At 36.0% G+C, this 25,389-nt stretch overlaps 1 protein-coding gene across 4 annotated transcripts in view; it reads right to left on the reverse strand.

The window, feature by feature from the left end:
* IFT80 (intraflagellar transport 80) overlaps positions 1-25,389 on the reverse strand; it is a 136,524-nt gene that overhangs the window by 107,819 nt on the left and 3,316 nt on the right. For 2 of the 4 annotated variants that reach the window (XM_040480623.1, XM_040480622.1), the window contains exon 2: positions 1,209-1,319. Coding sequence is in view for 2 of the 4 variants with exons in the window: in XM_040480620.1 (XP_040336554.1) it covers positions 1,209-1,319; positions 10,708-10,929; positions 13,389-13,425 (370 nt within the window). In the remaining 2 variants the exon portion in view is untranslated. Of the gene's footprint in view, positions 1-1,208; positions 1,320-10,707; positions 10,930-13,388; positions 13,472-25,389 lie in introns of all 4 variants that reach the window. The other 2 variants (XM_040480620.1, XM_040480621.1) reach the window with 2 other exon arrangements.

Genomic DNA, 25,389 nt, shown 5'->3' on the forward strand with positions numbered 1-25,389 from the left:
ATAATACTTTCATTTTCACTGAAATCTCCACCCTACAATTCTAAGAAAAGTGCCTTCAGTGCAAAAGAAGAGTTGCAGGCAAATTCCAGTGAAGTAGGGACAGAATGGAGTGAAGTAGTAGCCTTCTCTTTTGAACAGCTTGCCTAAAAGAAAAAAGAGGAAGTTGTATCTAGAGAGAATTATTTGTTAAAGGCAGGATTATTTCATTATTCTCATTTTCAAGATGGATTTATATGCTGAAAAAGAAACCCCTGGAAAAGGACAAGTTGAAAAAATAGGCAAGAGAAGGAACAACTCACTGAAAAAAGTCCTAAAAGAAAGCCCAGGGAATAGGTTGGTGGTTTTACTATGTATTCACAAACTCTTTGTTACTCCTCCTTTTAATAGGTGGAGCTTAATTTCTCTCTTCTTTACAGTGAGCTATACTTAGTGACTTTCTTCTCATAGAATGTGGTAGAAATGATAGAGAATGACTTCCAAGGGTGGTCCAAAAAATATATTGTGTCTTCTATCTTGCTCTCTCTTGGATCACTTACTTATGAAGCCTGCTGTCATGTTGTTACAACACTCAAGCAGCCCTACGGAGAAGACCGTGTGGCGAGGAAGTAAGGCCTGCTGCCAACAGTCAGAGAGGAACTAAGGCCTCTTGCCAAGAGCATGTGAGTGAGCCATCTTGGAAGCAGCCCCAATCAAGCCTTCACATTATTAAAGCCCTATCCAACAACATGAGTCTGAGACAGAACTACCCAACCAAATTAAATCTTCCTTGTCCCACAGAAATTGTAAGATACTACATGTTTACTGTCTTAAGCCATTACCTTTTGGGGTAATTTGTTAGGCGACAATAGATAACTAATACCATAGACAAAGATGAGAATACTTGCAGTAAAGCAGGAGATGGGAGAGAGATGGAATGGGGGTAAAGGTCAGTTCAATAAGAATATTTTGAATTTTAAAATTTTAAAGAATTACAACTTTTATTTATCTCATAACTGACCATTTCAAAAGTCTTGACAGAATATTCTCCATAAATCATATATTATTAATATGACATTCTGAATTATAACATTATCTAGCAGGTTAGTTCAATGCTTTGCCAATTATCTGCTCTTAAACAATGAAAGACACTATTACTAAAGAAAATATGATTCAAAGAAAATTTTCCTTTAAAAAATTCGTTTAAAATGTCATTTTTGCAGACAACTTACCTGTAACTAATGCTGTTCCTTCATAATTCCATCTTCCTGCAAGAACTGCTCCACAGTGAGCTTCTACACTTTTTTCCACTCTTCCTAACTTAGAAATCAGATGAAATTTACCTAAAAGAAATTATACTTGAGAAATCTATTTGGATTTTCTCAATCAGCAAATATCTGTTGAGTACCTACTGCTAGATTAGCATAGTGCTAGGCACCGGAGACATAAAGACAAATAATATTCCTACTCAAATACTTGTTCCTACTGTCTTTTTTTAATGTTTATTTATTTATTTTTGAGAGAGAGAGAGAGAGAGAGAGAGAGGCAGAGAGAGAGGGAGACAAAGAACCCCAAGCAGGTTCTGCACTGTCAGCACAGAGCTCTATATGAGACTCGAACTCACGAATTACAAGATCATGACCTTAAGCCAAAATCAAGAGTCCGACTCTTAACCGACTGAACCACCCAGGCACCCCAATTGTTCCTACTTTCAAGGAACAAACAAATCTATTGGTAAACAAGCCTGAAAACAAAATTAGAAAATCTTGAAACAAGTGGTGTAATAGAAATATGTACATGATGCTATTATGATAGATTAGAGGGACAAGAAAACTTCACTGGGATATGGCCAAAGGGGGCCAAGAGAAATGTCAAGAAAGCCTTCTAATTCAGCAGGGTTTTGCAGTCTTTGTTGTTGTTGTTGTCATTGTTGTTGTTTGCAAGATACCAAAAAGCTGGTAAAGGTGTAGAGGACAGGAACCAGGACAGTTAAATGGTGTTAAACAATAAACTGAGGCATAACAAAAAATTTTAAGAGTTCATTTGAGCAAAAATCTATTCTAATTGGGCAGCACTTAAACCAAAAGTGGTTAAGAGTATTTCACCAACAGGAGCTCAGGGAAAGACTTTTATAAGGAAAAGGTAGAAGCAAAGTACAGAAATTATTGATTGGCTATAGCCTAAGGCCTAGTTGGCTGTTTATGACTGGTTGTGCTTTGGTTTCAATTTCAAAACTTTAAAGTGTTTACAGACAGATTTTGGTTTGCTCAGGCCAGCCAAAGGCATTAGGGCCATCTCTGTTTAATGGTCTTGTTGTTAACTAATTTAATAATTGATAATTCCAAATTTCAAAATACTTGCTTTATATGATTTTACACTGTGCCAGGCAGTAGGTAGACAAAAAGGAGCAGGCTACTTGGTTGCTGTCCTCAAAAAGTTCACACATATACAGGCAAAAAGTAAAAACTGACAACTTTAAAGGACATAAGCAAACTATCTAAGAGATGTCAAGGGGATACATCAACTGTACAAATAACTACTACCGAAAGCTGAGAAAAGATCAGTGTGGTTTTGAATAATCATGAAATCTAGTAATACATAGCTCATAATAATATAATCAAGTACAGTGAAATTAGAAACTTCCCCCAAATCAAAAAATATATTTTTCGCAAAGAATCAATGTGGCTATCTAATCAAATTTTGCTTGCAAAAATTTATTTTGTTTGAATTTACTTTTAGTTTAAGGCTTTTCAAGAATCTGGCTTAATATTAACCATTCATTAAAAATATATCTAAGCTGCATAAGATGGCTTTAAAACATTTCTCTGGAAAAGTCTCATACAGATGACTTTGAAACATTTAACACCTAGCACCCTGTGGTTATTTCACTAACCACATACCCATTCTTACCAACAAAGTCATTCCCTCTTTTTTACACACATTATTTGCAGCTCTGTTGCAGTTTTTATTGGGCTGTGATTCATATCAGGGCAGAAGGCCATATTTTAGTCATATTTTTATTTGCAAAAATACATTTACATAATCAGCATTTGTTAAGCTTAACTAATTCAGTAACCATCTCCTAACTTAAAAAAAAAAAAAAGACTGGCATCTTTTTTTTGTCATTCCATCCGATAGCTTTCTTTTCTCATCATTCATTTTCTAGGACCTTAACAATAAGCTACCGTTTTCCTTCATCTAACTACCCACTAGCAGCATCTACTTTTCCCTATACATTTTTCAATGTAATAAAAATACTTTGAATTCAACTGTCATTATTCTCTTCATGAACTAACTCAAAATTATATGGGATTTACTTTTTAATGTATTGCTTTACAGAGAATATGCAAGGGGGGAAAGCCTCAAAAGAGGAAAACTGTAAAGATGACAAAGTGGAAAGCTACTTCTGTGGCCATTGTTTACTTTACCCAGGTCTGTTCTCACTAAAAGTTAGCTTACTGCCTAGCACAGAATATCCACATACTAAACAACTGTTGCATATAATGAATGAATCCATCACCAAAGAGATTAACCAAATAACTCTTAAACCAGAAATGAAGGATCCAGAAATTTCCTTTCAATCCATTCCATATTTGAAAAATTTTTATGTATTTAGATCGTTGATATTTTATAAAGTTTGTTTATTTATTTATTTATTTATTTATTTTGAGAGAGGGGAAAGGAGGGGCAGAGAGAGAGAGAGAGAGAGAGAGGGAGAGAGAGAATCCCAAGCAGACCTGAACCAATATCAAGAGTCAGATGCTTAACCAACTGAACCATCCAGGTACCCTCGTTGATATTTCTTATCCTAAAATACCTAATACGGACTTTCTGACAAGTGCTAAAAATTATTCTTGCTTCCTATGACCTTACAGAAGACGTACACTGGGACAACTAGGGTCAGCTCTAGATTTGCATAGATTTGGCGCTCAATAAACCTTTGGCCTTAATATTTTGTCTGGTTACAAATTGCTTGAATAGCATACCCAGAATAAAGCATAAATATAAAATTATATATATAAAATATTTTTATTTTTTTTAATTTAAAAAAAATGTTTAAGTAGGCTCCATGCCCAACATGGGGCTTGAACCCAGGACCCTGAGATCAAGAGTGACAAGCTCTACTCATTGGGCCAGCCAGATGCACCCACATATTAAATACTGTATTTTTAAACTCCTAATTATCCATTTAACTATTTTGGTTCTGCTCTCTAACTTTTCTATAATCTTTTTAAAATGCAAGACCAAACTAGAGATCAATTTATTCCCAATTATTTGCTAGGGGTAGGGTTGAGAAGAGAGTATAATCAATATGATTCATTTACTGATTTATTGAACAAAAAATGGATTTGGATAACAAACTTGGATATTTATATCCTGAGGTATAAAATTAACCTTTTGTTCATTAAATAAAAAATAAACTTTTTAAAAAGAAGGAAATGTTATAAAAGAGAAAAAGAACAGAGGAAACATTAAAATTATATAAAACACATTTCTTAAAGTTAGAAATGCCTTAGGAAATGTCCATGGAAACATGAGAGAGCTTGGAATAGGCTGTTAGGAAAAAGGATACATGAGCACTTTTGCAGACTGCTTAATAGAAGAAATGATTTGGCAGACGGTTGCAAAAAGCCACAGAGATCTGTAACCAACCACCAACTTATGATAAAAAGAAATGAACACACAAATTCTTTTTCAAGTGAGATTTTTAAATGGACAAATTAGTAAAAAAATATGGGAATTACTTCAAGATAACTAATACAATGTATTAAAAAATCATCTTTTGTTGGGGGGTCTGAGTGGCTCAGTTGGTTAAACATCTGACTTCTCTATTTCTGCTCAGGTCATGATCTCACAGTTCGTGAGTTCAAGTCCCACATCAGGCTCTGCACTCACAGTGCAGAACCTGCTTGGTGTTCTCTCCCTCCCTCTCTCTGCCCCTCCCCTGCTCATGCTCGCTCTCATTCGCTCTCTCTCTCTCTCTCTCTCTCTCTCTCTCCCTCCCTCTCAAAATAAATTAAAAACTTTTAAAATATTTTAAAAATAAGAAAAAAATTATCTTTCTGTAAATATAATTAAAGAAGTGTTTAACAGCTTTACAAAAGATTTTATACCAGAATTCCTTTACATGGCAGCTCCCCAAATCTATTTTACATAATTCAATTATTTTTAAATGTAAATCTTTTAACACATTGTTATAGAAATAGATCTTCTAAAAAGTAGTATACAGCTGCATGAAATATTCAAAAAGAAGTAGTAATGTTGGGAGAGAATTACTGGTAAGATAAAATGCTTGGCAAAAGTCTGCCTTCTGTATTTCAGGACCTGCTGGCGAATTTCAGGGATCTCTTTTGGAATGTTACCACTACAAAGAAGAGAGAGAGGCTGAGGGGGAGGGAACACTGAAAGAGTGAAGAGCAAACTCAAAAACACTACCTTCTCTGCCAACATTGGGGGAGAAAGTTGGTGGCAACTAGAAAAGAGAATCTCCTGAGCAATAAATTAAATTTTGAAAAAAAGAATTTTTTTAAGAACTGGGTTAACATCATACAAAATGAAAAAGTCCTAGAGATCTGCTGTACAGTATTGTGCTTATAGTTAACAATACCACACTGTATATTTAAAAATTTGTTAACAGGGTACATCTCACGTTATATGGTTTTTTAACCAGAATAATATTTTTTTAAGTATCATATAACAAAGAATATAGCACTGATATATAAAATGACCTCAAGTGTTTATCTGGCAGAAAACCCCTTGACCACCTCCCATTGGCATCTACTTTATTCTTTTTTGAAGATTTCTTTTTCATTTATGGATGATCCTTTCTATCTTATCCTTCTATTTCTTTTCTTTGATCTACCATACTTTTCCCTCTCTTTCATAAGACCCCAAATATTCCTCATCCTGGCTTAGAAGAAAATACTCAACTACTCTGCTTTGGTTCTCTTTTCTTCCCACATCTAGTTGTGGCATGTTATGTTATTTGTTTTTTTTTTATACAGTAAACCTTAAAAAAATGAAATGTTAGTTTCTCATAAGTCATAATATAGTTATATTTATATATTTAAATAAATTTTGCAAATTTATCTTTTAAATTACATTTTTAATTTTTTTCCCTATCATAGAGTGTTCTATCTAAAGCCAATTTGATTTTTTTATTTTAAAAAAAAATTTTTTTCAATATATGAAATTTATTGTCAAATTGGTTTCCATACAACATCCAGTGCTCATCCCAAAATGTGCCCTCCTCAATACCCATCACCCACCCTCCCCTCCCTCCCATGCCCCATCAACCCTCAGTTTGTTCTCAGTTTTTAACAGTCTCTTATGCTTTGGCTCTCTCCCACTCTAACCTCTTTTTTTTTCCTTCCCCTCCCCCATGGGTTTCTGTTAAGTTTCTCAGGATCCACATAAGAGTGAAAACATATGGTTATCTGTCTTTCTCTGTATGGCTTATTTCACTTAGCATCACACTCTCCAGTTCCATCCACATTGCTACAAAGGGCTGTATTTCATTCTTTCTCATTGCCACATAGTACTCCATTGTGTATATAAACCACAATTTCTTTATCCATTCATCAGTTGATGGACATTTAGCCTCTTTCCACAATTTGACTATTGTTGAGAGTGCTGCTATAAACATTGGGGTACAAGTGCCCCTATGCATCAGTACTCCTGTATCCCTTGGGTAAATTCCTAGCAGTGCTATTGCTGGGTCATAGGGTAGGTCTATTTTTAATTTTTTGAGGAACCTCCACACTGTTTTCCAGAGTGGCTGCACCAATTTGCATTCCCACCAACAGTGCAAGAGGGTTCCCATTACTCCACATTCTCACCAGCATCTATAGTCTCCTGATTTGTTCATTTTGGCCACTCTGACTGGCGTGAGGTGACATCTGAGTGTGGTTTTGATTTGTATTTCCCTGATGAGGAGCGATGTTGAGCATTAAAGCCAATTTGAAATAGAGATCCAAGCAACTATTCTTTGAGTGTAATTAAGTAATCTAAATTCAGAGAAACACTCAGACAACAGAAATTATCAAGACTAAGTATACTTACTGTCCATATTCACCAGATAAAAGTCAATCCTAATATACTATTGAGTTAAAAAAAAAAAAAAGGGAAAATGCAAAGAAAATATATGGTATGCTACCTCTGTGTAATACAAAAGGTGAAAGGAGAAAATATGAACTATCTGTTTACTTTTGCCAGAAGACAAACAGGAAGGATGAAGGATAAACCAGAACTAAAGAAATTGTTTACCTACAAGGAGTAAACAGAAACAGGATGTATAGGATAGGGTGAGGAGGAGTAGTGACATTGCTCTGAGTATATTTCTTTTTTTTTTTTTTTTTAGGTAATTTATTGTTGAGTATATTTCTTAAATATAGTTTTGTCTTTGTGGAATGATGCATATTAATGTTTTACATATCCAAAAAATAATCAGATCAACAAAGATGGGGGAGAAAGGAAACTTTAAATGGAAAACAAACACATATAATACATTTAACTATATTCTAAATGAATAACATACCAACAGTTAAACAAAGGGAAAATGCAAGTAACTTTTGAACACAGGACTTTAACTCTATATACTCAATATAAAGATAAAAATGAAAGTAAACAAATATTAAACTCTAGTTTTCTGCAGTACTATAGATTAGCCATTCTGAAACAATCTACTGTGTATTGTAGAATTGAGCAAGTGAGTAAATATATTGAGAATAACAGGAGCCAGCCTCCCTCACTGTTTCCAAGTATAGAAAAAAGAAAGACTAGAATTAACCCTGTGGTGTTGAATTGGTGGCATCAGAATGAACTTATGATTTTTAGTATAGAAAGGAAGGAAGGAAAGAGGAACAGAGGAAAGGGAAGGAAAGAAAACAAAGAGAGGAAAGAAGAAAAAGAAGGGAAGAAGCGCAGGAGAAAGAAATCAATAGCTATAGATACGTATGGATTTTTGTTTTATTTTGTCTTGTTTTAGAGTGAAAGAGTGCACATGTCAGTGAGGGGAAAGGAGCAGAGGGAAGGAGGGAGGAAGAGAGAGAGAGAGAGAGAGAGAGAGAGAATGTTAAGCAGGCTCCATGCTCAGTGTGGAACCCTACGCAGGGCTCAATACCACAACTCTGAGAAACCTGAGCTGGGAACCCTAGGAAACCTGAGCTGAAGCAAGAGTCAGACACTCAACTGATTGAGCCACCCAGGCACCCCAGATATGTACATTTTTTAATATACATTTATATTCCTATTTCTTAGCTCTCTGAGAGGCCTTTGAAGCAAACACACCCCATTGAAATATTTGCTAGCACTCTCACCTTGGTTTTTAAATACCAATAAGCACCAAGAAAAGAACAGGCGTCCTTGGAGAAAAGGATAGTTTGGGGACTGGGATTGAGAAAGTACAAGATGAGCCCGAAACATTTTGTGCCAGCAAAGAAGTGCTCAAAAAATAATGAGGAAACATTACCACACCCCCCCCCAAATTCATTGGAGCTGGCCTGATGGGTCTCCACTGGCCAAATCTGGGACAATTTTCACATGAAAATTTAAAAAATGATAGCAACAGGAGACTCAAGAAATAAATAAGATTATGAGTCTAATCTGACATAAGTAAACAAACACAGGTGAGAGAGGGGAAGCTCTTCTTGCAGCAGAATACCAACTAATCAATATGGAAGGAATTATGAAGTTTTAAAAGAATCACCATTTGGCAACCATCTTAGTAATAAATGATTCAGCCAAATATCATCAATAGATGCTTAAATAGTGGGAGGAAGTTTAAGGAGGAAGAGAACACTTTTATGCAGTCTGAAAGTATCCTCTCGCAAGTGATTTATTAAAACAGAAAAACGGTAACTTTACAGTGGCTTGATTTAGTGAATACAACCTTTCAAAGTAATCAAAGTTAACATCACCAATAATAATGCTGGGTCAAACCAGCATCACAAATCTCTCAATCTGATACCCTAATTATTGCTGCTAAAAAATATGTAAACTGAATCTAATTATGAGGAAATATCAGACAAACATAAACTGAGGGACACTCTAAAAATAACAAGCCTGTATTCTTCAAAACTGTCAAGATCATAAAAAAAGACTGAGGAGGCTCTAGATTAAAGGAGGTTCGAGAAATATGACAAAAGCAATGTGTTACTCTGTACAAGAAAAGAAAACAAATTTCTATAAAAGATATTATTAGGACAATTATTAAAATTTGAATATGAACTATATATTCAATTTAACATCAATGTTAAATTTCCTGATTTTGATCACTGTATTGTGGTTATATAACAGGAAATCCTCATTCTTGGGAAATGTACTGAAGTATTTATGGTTAAAAGGGCATGTCTATAAAATAACCTTAAATACTTAGGAAAAAGACATGTGTGTGTTTGTTTGTGTGTAGTGTCATAGGGGGTAGGGGAGAAGAGAGGGAGAGAGCCAATGATAAAGTATATGAGACAAAATGTTAACAATAAATGAATTTGGATAAAGATATGCAGGAGTTATGTGTATAATTCTTACAACCTTTCTGTAAATGTGAAATTATATCAAAATTAAAAGTTTTTTTAAAAAAGTCAACCCTTCATTTTATCATCTGAGGTAAGCCAAATTCTAGGTGTGGTTCAGAATTAATCTTTTAAGTGCCAATTACTTTCACACAATATCTCATATAATCAACATTCAGAAAAAATAAGGTTAAAAAAAACTATCATAAGTTGTGTCTGTAAAAGAAGTGGAATCTGATGTGATCGTTTGTCATTACATGCCTTCCTGTCCTCATTACAAAAGCCCTCTTCTCTTTCTCTTTCCATTTCCATGGTGGCCTGGGGCCTGTTGTATTCAGTCAACCAGTATCCCATTCCCTTGACTAAAGTGATTCTTTCATGGGCACATGACCCAAGTTTGCACTTGCCTGCAAGAGATAATGAGGAAGCAGCACCCTCTCTGCTGACATTTCTTTTCTAGGATGAGCCTTGGGCTGCTGGCTGCCATCATGCTCACCTTGTGGGGAGAGCCCATCCAAGAGATGGTAAGAACAGGGGCCTAATGCAGCTGTGCTTGAGGATCTACCCCTGGAGTTAGATGAACCAAAAAACTCTATCTGTGCATACGTTAGCCACATAAGTTTCCATTACTTTTGATGAATGTATTTTTAATTGACATAGTAGGTAAAGTGCAATACAGACAAAAACAGTTCAAGTTGTTTCTATGAAAATAAAAACATTCCCTCAAAAAGTAGAAAGTCATGCTTTTTACTCACCAGTAATAAAGCTACAGTCAAATTAAATAAATCTCCAACTCTGTTAAGTAGAAATTAACATGTACTAGAAAATAAAGACAATATTTAATAGCTTACTAAATGTTGCATTGTGCCCATGTTTTTTTAGTGTGGTTATGTTATAAAGTTAAACTTGAAGAAATTAGGAACCAAAACTTATAATAGTTTAACAATTATTTTCTGTGAGATCACAGAAAGAGTAAAGGCAAAAGAAAGCTCAGATCAAATCCCAGGATATGCCAGTTTAATTCACTTCCTTTCATGACAATAGTTTTATAGCCTATACACAAACCAAATGACTTCACAGAATATGGATTAAATGTGTAAATGAAGGTATGCAGATCTACAAATATCAGCTTTGTAAAACAACTAAAAGCATAAGTCATACTAAGATATTATGTCTTTTAAATACAAAGATGAGCATATAACATTTATCAAAAACTTACCATCAGAACTTGTAAGGACAAAGCTTTCTGCTTGAGTTTGCTTCTTTATGCCTAAACTTTTTGGAAACCAGTGAAGATCTATTGGGTAAATATCATCAGGAAGCTTTACTATCTGACTTGTTTCACTTGTTAACAAGTTCCACTTCACTATCTGGTGGTCATCACTACATGAATACAGTTCTTCAGCAGTAGTCCAGCCCACACAGCTGACTAATTCTTGATGTGTCGACATGTTAAGGAGACATAAAACACACAAAAGCCTTAAATCTTAATAAAATAATTCAGAGATGCAGAGTATAAGAAAAAATAAGGTCAAATGTTTCAAGGTTCTATATATATTTTCATTTCATGACTTTCATACTTTCTCCATAAAAAGGAACATAAGTATCTACCACAACAGTTGTAAGAAGAATGGAAAGCAAGAAATCCGCATGCCAAAAGAGGAAAAAAAGAAAGATCTGGTGACATGAAAAATTTTAAATTGTGGTATGAAATATTCCATAAATAAGGCCAAATGATACACAAAGACATCTAACAGATCAAAAGGTATGAAAGGATATACACTAAACAGTTGGGGGATAGGTGAGAAGAAAAGGGAACTATAATTTTTAAATTTACATATATCTGTATCATTTATTAGAACAAATGTATTATTTTGATAAGTTTTAAAAAATCAAGGGTTGAAGACTGAAATCTAACAGTAAAATACCTGCTTAACTTACACATTATAATAACAATTTACCTAGGAAAAAACCTACAGCCTAACTGCTAAAACTAAAATCTTACCAAATTTTTTTACATTAAATTCAGGAAACAATTCAATTATAATTTACTGCACCTACATGGTACATAGCACTAGATAGATATGAACCCTAAAATTCCCACCTTATATAACCCATTTGTTCAGTCTCTGATTTATCACAAGGATTTCTACAAATTGAGGTGTTCAAGTTTAGCCCTCTCTTCCTCCATTAGAACAAGCTGCTTACCCTGGCAGAACTGTGTATCTAGGGAAGGCATTTCAGCTCATCATTTACGAGGGACCTTTCTCTTCCTTATATCTGGGTTTCTGTGTTACCAGATCATTCCTAGTTGGGTTGTTTTTTCTCTTGTTATTGTATAATCCTTTTACTTCCATCGCTTCTCACTACTGGTTTTTATTGGCTTATCTGAGCAATCAATAAACTCCAATGGAAAAAAAAAGACAATGTGCTATAATTATTCTGGAATATTCTAAGATTTTTTAATACTTCAAAATGACAGATTAAGAAAATAACCAAAAAGGTAAAAGAGAAATTATACGAAGAGTTTAACAGTTTGTACAAATAGGTAATAATGTGGCATTGTAATATTCAGAACTCAAAATATAATCTAAATAAAAGGACCTGAATATCACTAGATCATTACTGAAAAAAGTATCCCAATACAACTGCTATAGCCTAAACAATGTCAGGTAAAACCAAGAAAGGAAGAAAATACACATATGTGTGTGTGTGTGTGTGTGTGTGTGTGTGTGTGAGCACATACACACACACACACACACACAACACACCCATTCCAAAACAAAAAAACATTAAGTTTACCCTTATATAAAGTGATGTGAGTACATGTCAGACATGTGTGATGTATCTTCAAGAGTATGGGAGAAATGAGGGGACTAACAGATTCAGAAAGTTTAGAAATTCATCATTCTTCAACTTGAAAAGGTAAAAGCAAACAATGAACACAGTCAAAAATCTGTAAAATTGTATAAAGCATAAACTCCTGAAGGCACATTTTGAAAAGACAGTAAACATGATTTAAGGAAAAACAAAGGGAATTATATCTTCACTCTAAAGGTAAAATAAGATAATATAAATTTTTAAAGTTTGATCAAATGTCCAAACACTCCTTTGCTATCTCTGATGAAGGACCACATTTTTCTCTATTTCAAATATATTGTAAAACATTTTGTAAGATAAAACATAAATAAATTATTAGAAAAATGATCTTATATTTGGGTGTTGTGACAATGTCAAATTGCTACAAAAATTTCTTACCTCTTACTTTCTAATTTCTGTACGTGTCCCTTCACAGACCTGCAATAAAGTCTACAGATGATTCTTATAGAAGCACTGATATAAATAACTAAGAATGAAGGTAGAGAGGCCTGTCATATTTTCTTGACACATTTTTAGGTATTCTTACTAACAAAATATAGGGTCATGCATTTGAGAAAATATTTATAATTGCTACCTTCCCACATGAAATAATAAAGGTCTGACTGCTCAGATTTCCCCAGCTTATCCTCCACTTTATCATGAGTATGAAGAAACAGAGCAGAGCTCAATGAAAACATACGAGATCACACTAGCAAAGAAATTATTTGGTTTTAAAAAAAGCTGCTCTTCAAGATCCTACTAGACTAAACAAAAACTGTGTTTTATGTACTTAAGCTTAGTACTTAAGTAGGGTAAGAAAAATGTCAATAAGAATTTGAAAGTAAGATTTAGAGCAAATAGTTTGCTTTGGAAAATTACCTGCAAAACATGATCTCAAATATTTCAAAAACAATGTAGCTAAATTGCCATTAAAAAGAATTTTAAAAAATTCACTCTTTAGAATATAAAATAGAAAAAAAAACTTTTAACAATACTCTAGTAAGATGATCACAATAAGGTTTGTAAGTATCAAAAGGATATGTTTTGGTTCTTTTAAAAGAGATATCTTCAGTCTCATGTCTCCACTTTCAGCAGAATTTTAAAATGCCACTTGATTGCATTCACTGTAAAAATAAAAGTTGAAGGGAAAATACAAAATGTGCATTAAAAACAAACACATGTACACAAAAAAATAAAAGCAAACAAAACATCTTAGCACTCTAAGGACACTGAAACACCTTTAATACCGTTGGCATCAAATACACGGAAAGAGGAAGAAACTAGTCAGTGTGCTAACCCTGCCAAGGAGTGACTGGAAGCCTTGGGTTGGACTCCAGAGGTCCTCTATAACCTGCCTGAACATACTAAATCTGACCAGGTAAATAATTTCCAAATGCTGTCCTGGGGCCAAATCAAAGGACTCTGTAAACTGGAAACCCCTTAATGGCAGATCAATATTGGTCCTATTGAATGGTTTATACATTAGAATAAATTTCCAAGGTCAGATCAAGGGATCAAGGCCTTAATTTTAATGGCCTTAATTCTGGACCCCACATGGAAATATTATGACATCAACAACCTAGTGGTCTAATCTGAGTGTACATTCTTTTTTGTTTTTTTTTTAGTTTATTTACTTATTTTGAGAGAGAGAGAGAGAGCGCACACGCACGCCTGCATGCATGAGCACGAGTAGGGGAGGGGCAGAGAGAGAGGGAGAGACAGAATCCCAGGCAGGCTTCTCACTGGCAGTGCAGAGCCCAACATGGGGCTCGAATTTACAAACCATGAGATCATCACCTGAGCTGAAATCAAGAGTCAGAAGCTTAACCAACTTAGCCACCCAGGCACCGCAATCTGAGGTGTACATTCTACTGGAGGTAGATACGCTGCCCAATAGTTATGGTTGCCATGGTGGCAATGTGAAAAATAAGTGAGTTATTTAAGGAAGAGGTAATAAATCTCTTATAAAAGTTACATAAAAACCACAATATAATTGCCAAATAAAAATATGGAAAAAGAAGAGTAATACTCCCCCAAATAACCATGTCATCAAACAATATAAATCAAATGGAGCTTCCTCAAAAAATTAAAAAAAGAATTACCTTATAATCCAGTAATCGCACTACTGGGTATTTACCCAAAAAACACAAAAACACTAATTTGAAAGGATATATGTACTCCTATGCTTATTGCACCATTATTTATAATAGCTAAATTATGTTAGGAGCCCAAGTGTCCATTGATAGATGAAAGGATAAAAAAGAAGTGAGACATATATGTATATATAATGGAACACTATTCAGTCATAAAAGAATGAAATCTTGCTATTTGCAGCAACATGGATGGGTCTTGAAAGTATAATGCTAAGCAAAACAAGTTGGTCAGAGGAAGACAAATACTATATGATCTTACTCATATGTGGAACGTGGGAAATAAAACAAAGGGGAAAAAATGAGAGAGAGAGGGAGAGAAACCAAGAAACAGAGTCTTAACTATAAAGAACAAACTGATGATTATGAGAGGGGAGGTGGGAGGGGTGATGGGTAAAAAAGGTGATGGGGATTAAAGAGTGCACTTACCATGAAGAGCACTGAGTAATGTATAGAATTGTTGAATCACTATACTGTACACCTGAAACTAATATAACACTGTATGTTAACTATACTGGAATAAAAAAAAAACCAACTAAACAAAAGGTATAAACTAAGAAAACGCTAAATTGTCTGAGTCTAATTTATAGTGACAGAATTCTGAGTAATATCACTAACCTAAAAAGAAAAAAAATGAAAGTGTATTTAAAGGAAAAAAAAAAACACCCTTCACCAAGTAGAAAATTACTGCTAAGTACATTAAAGGAGGTGCTGAGTATAGATTAAGTATTCAGTAGGCCTCCCTTAGATAATTTCTCATTCTCCCAAATCCAAGAAGACTTTCAGATCCGTAAGGTAGTAAATACAGCTGTATTTCAGAGCACCTTTTTCACTTACTCTGCTCATAAATTTGTTAGACTAGGTCGGGGTGAGAGTAGCAATAGGGACTGTTAAAAAAAAAAACAGAAAAAAATCTGAAGTTTTATGGTCAACTAATATGCTATTGGGGTCAGAAACCTTTCTCCTCCTGCTAGTTCACCTAGGGAGATTTCTGTTCTTCAGAAGTATGCATCTGTGTATAGTAGCCAGAGCAAGAACACACTTTCTCCTAGGCATTCTTTCCAAGCTTACTTTTTGGTCCTTAGGAGCACCTTTTGTACTTTTCTCAAAACTCCTTCCTCCCTTTCATCAGAACTTCTCTAATTACAGGGGAAACGAGCAAAAACATTTACGAAATGTTGCTTTTTCACAATAATTCAAATTCGCCAAGCTTATAAGGATTTTAAAAGAATAAAGGCAGAGAAATAGTTGCTTCTGGAAATGACAACGCAATAGATAAGAAAATATATATACAATCTGAATATATAATTACACTCACTTAAAAGATCTTTAGCAAAGACATGATGTATCCTACATCAAAATACCTCAAATTGCTGAAATTCATAACAATTAAGAATAATTCCTTACCAAAGATATTATAATCCCATATAAATAGTAAAGGCAGTATGGTGTTTACAAGAAAGGTATCTGCAACCATTCAGAAACGTGGTGCCAAGGAATCAGAGGGTGGCATTCTAACATTGGGAAGATTCTCCCTTGCTCAGACAGATTTTCCCCATACATCCTATTTAGCTGAGATCATCTGCTGAGATCATCTGCATGATACGTGCATTGTGATGTGAGACTGGAGAGAGGAATAATGGAAAAGTAGTATTCAAGCATAGCCAATTTGGGGAAGTGCAAAGCTGTCTGAGGACTGCACTGAGGCTTTTTTTTCTGGTCACCAAGGATCTGACCAGTCAATAGTATTTGGGGAGAGGGAGTGGCTGGGGTAGGGGAGATAATTGTAAGAAAATCTCTAGAGGATAGCTAACTTGATTTATTTTGCAACTTTATATGGGAAGCAGATGGGAACAACTATGCCTTTGCTACTAAAAATCATTGATCATTGATAAATTGCTTTTGGTCCAGTATGGGTCAACATTCATGGGACTTAAAAGGAAAAAATATGCCCAGCAAACCCTGATAGTCCAGCTACCAAAATATACTCCAAATCTGGTCACTTCTCTGTGCCTCCATCATAGTCCAAAGCCATCATCATCTTCTACATCCATTACTGCAGTAAACCCAGACTAATCTTCCTGCTCCTACACTTACCACTTCAAATTCTTCTAAGTACAGCAGCCTATAATGCTTTTAAGGTTGAGTCAGATCACAACAGCCAGTATTAGTCAGTATGGCTAAGACACAAGTGAGTGAAGGGAGTGGCAGGAAATTGGGAACGAAGAGGAGGGACACACAGATCATGAAAGGGCTTGGAAAACCACGATAAGAGCTTTGGTTTTTCTTCTGAATGAATGGAGAAGCCAGTAGAGGGTTATGAGCAAAGAAGTGATATGATCTGACTTACATTGTTAAAGTGGCAATATGGATGGTATGAAAAAAAAAAGATCAAGGATGAGCAAGACTGAAAGCAGAGAGGCCAGTTAAGATTTCACTAATCCACAAGAGCAATCAAACTGGCTTGAATGAGGAGGGTAGTAATGACACAAATGGTATGAAGTGGGCACATTCTGAAAATATTTTGAAAGACGATTCCACAGGATTTGTTGATGTATTGGGTTTAAGAGAAAGAAGAGCCAAATAATGACTCTAAGGTTTCAACAGGTAGAATGCAGTTGCCATTTACTGAGATGAGGAAGATGGAGTGAGAAACAGGTTGGAAGGAGGATATCAAAAATTCTGTCTTGAATTTGTTAAGTTCAAGGTGTCCATTATACATCCAAATGGAGAATTCAAGGAGAAAAATGGATATCCAAGTTTGGAGTCAAGGGAGAGGTCAGAGCTAGAGATCTCAATGAGATATTAGTTTGTGGGTTATCAGCACAAAGATCATATTCAAAACCACGGTGTAAGATAAAACTTAGAACATAAAAATGTGGTAGCTTCAATGGTCTAGAAGTCCTACGAAACTCTGAAGAATTGTCAACATTAATATTCAAGAGGAAGTGGGGCACCTGGGTGGCTCAGTCAGTTAAGTGCCAGAATCTTGACTTCAGCTCAGGCCATGACCTCATGGTTCATGAGATAGAGCCCCACATCAGGCTCTACGCTGACAGCACACAGCCTGCTTGGGATTCTCTCTCTCTCCTTTCTCTCAGCCCCTTCCCCGCTCAAGATAAATAAACATTTAAAAAAAAAGATTCTAGAGGAAGTAAAACAGAGAAAAATAAGGGGAGATACATAGACAATGGGATGCTTAAAACAGATTTGGGGAGAGAATGTAGATATTGGTAATGATAAAGTAGGTTAAGACTGTCAAAGTGGGTGTATGAGATCAAGGAACCAAGAGGCCAGGGAAAGGAATGGATTTATTTGTGGATGTTAAATCACTGAGAATAATGATAATAATAGTGGGGGGGGGGGGGATAAAGACAGCTAGCCAGGTGCTAAAATATTCATTGAATGAGGAAAAATAGAAAAGAGACCTACAGCTGACTACAAAAAGACAGGATAAAGAATGGTTTAATCTGGTAGGACTCCTTTTAAAGGGACTAGGGAATTTTAAAGAGGAAGAGAAAGAGACTCAATTGTCCAGATACATCAGTGAAGAACAAGGCCCTTTGACATATAGGATTCTGGGAGGCAAAACAGCCTCCACTTGATGAGGCCAGGGGGAAAGCAGTTTCCTTAGATTTGAGGAGATTTCCTTAGATTTAACCAGATTTAGGTTAGACTAACAAGGTAAAACAATCATTCAGAGTAAAAGTTGAGGATGCAGATTTGGCCAATGACACACCGTGATTTCAAAAAGGTCGAGTTTTAGATGGGGAGGAACTAAGAGTTTGGGACAGATGGTGGGAAATGGTAGAAATGGCCAGCTGCCTCTCCAATATTCACTCATCCCTGCTTCTGTGGTAGTAGAATCTGAATTTTTGCTGTACACCTTGCTACCTAGAGTAAAACTATGTTTCCTAAGTGCCCTCAAAACTAGTGTGGCCACATAGGGCATTAACAATTCTGAAACCCACATGGAGATACTACAGCATCATCAACTTAGTGTCCCAATCTGGGATTTACACTCTGGGGGGTTAGATAACAATGCCCAACAGTTGTGGTTAGCCACAGCAGCAATATGAAAAGTAAATGAGTTACTTAAGGAAGCCATTTTATTAACTCTTATAAGAGTTTTATAAATCACAATATAACTGACAAATAAAAACTTGGAAAATAAGGGGTGCATGGGTGGCTCAGTTGGTTAAGTGTCCGACTTCAGCTCAGGTTGTGATCTTGCAGCTCGTGAGTTCAAGCCCCGCGTCTGACTCTGGGCTGACAGCTCAGAGCCTCGAGCCTGCTTGGGATTCTGTATCTTCATCTCTCTCTGCCCCTCCCCTACTCTCTCTATCTCTCTTTCTCTCTCTCTCAAAAATAAATAAACATTAAAAAAACATTTTTTTTTTAAATTGGAAAATAAAAGTAATATTCCTGGGGCGCCTGGGTGGCTCAGTTAGTTGAACATCTGACTTCACCTCAGGTCATGATCTCACGGTTTGTGGGTTTGAGCCCTGCATCAGGCTCTCTGCTGTCAGCGCAGAGCCTGCTTTGAACCTTCTGTCTCCCTCTCTTTCTGCCCCTACCCTGTCCTCACGTGTGCTCTCTCTCTCTCTCAAAATAAATAAATAAACAATAGTTTATTTTGAGAGAGAGAGCGAGAAGAGGGGAGGAGCAGAGAGAGAGGGAGAGAGAATCCCAAGCAGGCTCCACACTGTCAGCATGGAGCCCCACACATGGCTCATCTCATGAGCCACGAGATCACAACCTGACCCGAAACCAAGAGCCCCACCCAGGCACCCATCAAAAATAAAGACATTAAAAAAATAAAAAGAGTAATACTCTCAAGCCATGTTATCAAGGCCATGTATCACAAAGCAGCAACAAGATAGAAGGAACCAAGATTCTTGACCTTGTGGAGAGTCATATCAGCCTTGTATCACCTATTCACAGATAGAGAATAAAGTTTTATCACGTGTAAGTTACCATCATCAATGGCTAAACCTAATGAACTAACACAGGGAATTAATCATAAATGTGGAGACTGATGTATACACGGATGTAAGGTATGCTGAAATAGTTCCAATGGTCTTTCAAGGGAAGGTGGATAGGCAATTTAAATGGTTGCCTTCTTTCTGGAACTGGCCTCTTAGGTAGTTTGTAGTTTGATGCAGCATTTTGTAAGGGAGGAAGAAGCAACCTTCCTAAGAGCACATGGAACTCTGTGGGATTCCTTTTCAATCTGTTAGGATCTACTTCCATGGGCAGTTTAGGGAAGGAAAGGAATTGCAGAATTATAGAGTAAATAAATTTCACCAGCCTTTTCTCCTAATTTTCCCAACCTTAAACTGTGGGCTCAGTCTCTGTACCTCCTCTATAACTACACTCATCACCATGGTGATATCACCTAGTTTCATGGCTTACTATAAAGTCAAATATATTGACTACATAGTGACAACTTACAATTTCTTATCTCCAGTTCAGACCTCTCCACTGAACCTGACTTTTATATCTAACTGATTATTTGACAACTTATCTGAATGTCTAACAGACATCTCAAACTTGGGATCCAAAAAAACTCCTGATCTTTCCTGCAACTTCAGTCCTTCCACAGCCTTACCCATCTCAGTAAATGGTAATTCCTTTCTTCCACTTGCACAGGCCAAAAACTTTAGAATTACCACTGACTCTTACATCCAAATCCAATTTTTAAAAATGAAAACTTTTACACTTTGTCTTCAGAATATCTGATTTTCACCACTCCCAATGCTATGACTCCAGTTCAAGGTGCTACCGTTTGTTAACCTAAATTATAATAACCTCCTAGTTGGCCTCTAACCCCTCATGATCTGTACTCACCATGGCAGCCAAAGTGACTGCTTTAAAATAGATCACGGCATTTCTCTGCTGAAAATACTCTAATGGCTTCCTATCTTACTCAGAGTTAAAACAAAGTTCTTACAATGGTGTTCAATGCTTTTATTAATCTAATTCCTCTAATGGTTAATTTTATGTGTCAACCTGGCTACACAATGGTGCCCAGCTATTTGGGCAAATGCTAGTCTAAATGTTGCTGTAAATGTACTTTTTAGAAGTGGTTAACAGTTACATCAGTCAACTTACAGTAAAGCTGATTACCCTGCATACTGTGAGTGGGCTCCATCTAATCCGTTGAAGGCCTTATGAGCAAAGACCATAGTTTGCTAAAGAAGGAATTCTGCCTCCAGACTGCAACACAGAACGTTTGTCTGAGTTTCCAGCCTTTGGACTCAAGACTACAACATCAACTCTTCTTTCTCTGGAGAGCCCTAATATACCCATTATTTCTCTGACCTCACCTGTTTCCTCACTCTTTTCACTCAAATTGCTCCAACCACATGAACCTCTGTTTTTCTTCTAACATACTAAGCATGCTCCTGCCTTGGGACCTTTGTACTTGTATTCTTTGTCTGAAATCCCTGCCCCTTCCCCATAGCTGCGTGGTTTACTCCTCTACCCTCATTTACATCTTTCCCCCAAAGTCACCTCAGTAAAGCCTTCTCTGTATACCCTATTTAAGGCCATTTGCCATATTATGCATTTTACTTACCGTTTCCCCTTCTAAAATGTAAGCTACTTAAGTGTAAGAATTTTTGTATTTAGTTCATTCCTATATCCTCTGCAACTAAACCCATCCTTGCATACAATAAAATGGAATCAGCAGGCATAGCTCATAAGTGTAGAAGTTAAAGGTATATGAGCGTACATATGATATTTAAGTGTAGAGGCTAAAGGAAGAAACAGAATAGTAGCTATAAAGGCCTTTTAAACTAGGATAGACCTCAGTATGTTTGGGAGCAAAGGAGGAAGTACCAGTGGAGAGAGAAAGATTGGCAATACAACAGAAGTAGAGGATAACTAAGACAGCATGGTCCCCTATGAAGTCATTTGATCATGGACACTGATAAACACATAAGTGAACAGTTCACAGAAATATATATATAGACCATCAGAAGGCAAGCAAAAACATGAAATAAGCCTCAGTTATAATTAAAGAAATGAAAACTAAAACAACTAGATACCATATTTCTGTTATGAGAGTGGTCAAGTGCAAAATACCCAGAATCCAGGGCTGGTGTATGGAGAAACAAATACTCCCATACATTACTGAAGGGCAGGTAAATTAGTGCTAATTGTCATTCATTCTTTTGCTCTCCACTCCAAAACCTTTGACTGCTATGAGTCTTTTCCCCATTATAAAAAAAAAAATTATTACCTCTCTAGCCTTCCTTACAGCTGGGACACAGGCAAGTAGCCAGACTCCACCAATCTGACACATCTGTGCTTTATTTTGGTTAGAAGCTACTGATTCAATGGAAGTATCATATAAGGAATCTACCTCAGGAATAATTCCTAGTCACAGGAATTTATCATATACATACAAATGTACACCAAGATATCTATGCAACTACATAAGCCTGTTTATTACAGAACTCTGTATAGTTCTATCAAAAATGAAATTTAAATGTTTACGACAAATCACACACTCATGTTGTGGATATATGTACTTATAATGTGAAACAGGGTTAGAACCAAGAAACTAGAACTAAGAATTAATGTTAAGAATTAGACTTAACATTGTGCTGATTGAAATAATCCAGTCACAAAAAAACAGATAATATATGTTTCACTTACATGAAGTACCTAGAGTAGTCAAATTCATAGGGACAGAAAGTAGAGTGGTGGTTGCCAGGGGCTGGGGACAGGGGAGAAGAAGAATGAGAAGTTATTATTGAATGGGTACAGAGTTTCAGTTCTGCAAGATGAGAAGAGTTCTGTGGATAGATGGAAGTGATAGTAGTATAATAATATAAATGTACTTAATGCCACTGAACTATACACTTAAAAATGGTTAAATGGTTTACAAAAAATGGAAAAAAAGAATTAGATTTAAGAATTAAAACTAAGAGGTAGAATCACTAACAAAATGAGAAAAAATTTAGGCAGGAAAGAGGGAAGGCATAATTTATCAACTTATATATAAGAAATAGACAAGCCTCAGTAGTGAACAGGAATGTGAAGAATAGATAAAGCACAAGAGCTAGATCATACCAAGTTCTGTTTGGGTCATTTGCATACTGGCTAACCCTTGGGTATTGATATTAAAACTAATACCCAAGTCCCTATTTTTGACTACCCAAGTCCCTATTTTTAAAAGCGCAATTTTTATAAACAGTTTTCTAAATTGATAGCTCTGATCAGACTCCTGTGACTCTTTCCCAGGAAAGCAAGGAGGGAGAGAGAGGCAGATCTTTTACTCAGGTTTGTCCCACCATAAAAATACTTGCAGATTTGGGGCACCTGGGTGGCCAAGTCAGTGAAGCTTCCAACTCTTGATTTCGGCTCAGGTCATGATCTCACAGTTGGTGAGATACAGTCTGGCATCCAGCTCTGCACTGACAGTGAGGAGCTTGCGGGATTCTCTCTCTCCTTCTCTCTCTGCCCCTCCCCTGCTCGCTCTCTCTCTCTCTCTCTCAAAATAAATACTTAAAAAAAAAAATCACTTGCAGACTAGAGCTAAGATTTCTTGCCTGGCAGGGAAGAGAGAAGCAGGCTCATCATTTCCAGGGACAGATTCAAAGTCATAACAAGCAAAGGAAGCAGGCTTGTGAAAGGCCATAGGGTTCAATTACTGAAGACCTCCAACCCCATCCCACTCCAATTCCTGTATGCATTTGCTAAAGTATATGTGTCTGCTGTGGTACTTACATTTCCCTGCAATTCTAGCTATGATTATACCTAGCTCTTGCCAACCAGACTTTTATTATTCTTGTTTGCTATATTTATAATCCTTTTGCAGGGTGACCTGATAAATTCTAGCCTATAAACCATGTGATTCTCAAATCTGGAATAAGTAGTCATCTTTCGTTCATCCTTTTAATTCATCACCTAGCATAAAAGAACCGCAGTCAGCAATATGCTAAAGTGCTGTGCAACTATTTAAAAAATGAAATGAATCTGTGTGTATTGAATCTGTATGTATTGATACAGAAAGATGTCTATAATGTTTAATGACAAAAGCAAAGTTAGCAGTATTATATAACACACACTTTTTTGTATAAATAAAAAGGGATATTGGGGCGCCTGGGTGGCGCAGTCGGTTAAGCGTCCGACCTCAGCCAGGTCACGATCTCGCGGTCCGTGAGTTCGAGCCCCGCGTCCCGCGTCGGGCTCTGGGCTGATGGATCGGAGCCTGGAGCCTGTTTCCGATTCTGTGTCTCCCTCTCTCTCTGCCCCTCCCCCGTTCATGCTCTGTCTCTCTCTGTCCCAAAAATAAATAAAAAACGTTGAAAAAAAATTTTTAAATAAAAAGGGATATATGTTTAAGCTCATGTATTTTAAAACATTTTTCTAGGAAGAGGAGCAAGACAAAGGAGACCTCTGTGAGGGTAGTGACATTGGGATGAGAAGGGAGGCTTTTAATGATCATTTTATGTTTCCGTAGTGTTTAAAGTTTTTAGCATGTTCATAGTATTTTATATGTCTATACACTTATATATTTAGCATAGGATTATCTGATTGGATGATGGCCCAGTTTTCTTTACGCATTTCTGCATTTGAAAAAAAAAACTAATAATTTTTTTTCATAGGATCACCATTCTCATTCTCTTTAAAGTCTCTACTGTATTTGACCCTCTTATTGAAACTTTTACCTACTGATCTTCCAGATACTGTATTCTGTTTTCTTCCTTATATAAAATAGGGCTAACAATACCTACTTCACAGGTTGGTTATGATTAAATGTATATAGAATATCCAGTAAAGTGCCTGGAACATAGTAAGAACTAAATAATTATTAGCTATTCATAGTGAAAATTGGTTTTTGTCACTCTACATATATTCACTCTTTTCCTAGCTACAAAGAATTTTTCTCCACTACCCCACTTTTAGCCCATGTGGCTTCAGTGAAGCCAGCATGAGAGAGACTAAAGCCAATTAGAACATTCCATTCCCTTTGCACAGAGACTGTTTCACAGGTGGCCCAGGACTTTTATTCAAATAAATGATGGGGAAGAAAAACTCTCCTTACCCCTGGTCTTTAATTTTAGAAGATTTGAGGCTGGAGTTACCATAGCCATCTTACCACACCAAGGGAAGGGCCTGTAGGTGCCAGAGACCACTATATGAAAGTAATGCCAAGACAACGGAATGCAAAGCAGAGCAAAGAAATCCTGTGTCTTTATTTGAACACTAAATCCAGTGACACTCACCTGATTTTTCGATTATGGAAGCCAATTTATTTTTTCTCAAGACAATTTATATTAGGTTTTCTTGTTACCTATAATCTAGAATCCTGAGACATTACCATAATCATTTCTTTCTAGATTCTAAGAAGTGACAGTTTCTGGTGCTATTCTCTCTTTATTTACAACCTTAAAAACTAATCTATTTTTATGTTTCAACCATTCACATAGTACCATCTCATCCTATTTTCTTCCCTAACCTATATTCTCTTTCTCTGCTGCCCACTGGATATATCTTTCCTAATTCCAACCTACATGAATAAAAGCAAACTCATTTTTCAAAACAGTCTTTCCCCAGAAAACCATTCCACTTCCTCACTTCCTTTTTTTTGTGTTAAGATAGGTGAGAATTTCAATAACATTCATGTACTAATATACGAAGTGCATGTATATACATATATATACACACACACGTATTATACATATGCATATGTGTCATATATAAAATGTATAATGTGTAAATGTATAACATTATATTATCAAGATGAATATACACCATTATCTATGCTGTTCTATAGTCAATTTATTAATCTTTCCTTTTTAAAGATTTTATTTTTAAGTAATCTCTACACCCAACTTGGGGCTGAACCTTGACCCTGAGGTCAAGAGTCACACGAT

The sequence above is a fragment of the Herpailurus yagouaroundi genome, unplaced genomic scaffold, assembly GCF_014898765.1.
Source record: "Herpailurus yagouaroundi ecotype Mexico unplaced genomic scaffold, PumYag 159, whole genome shotgun sequence".
Lineage (NCBI taxonomy): Eukaryota > Metazoa > Chordata > Mammalia > Carnivora > Felidae > Herpailurus > Herpailurus yagouaroundi.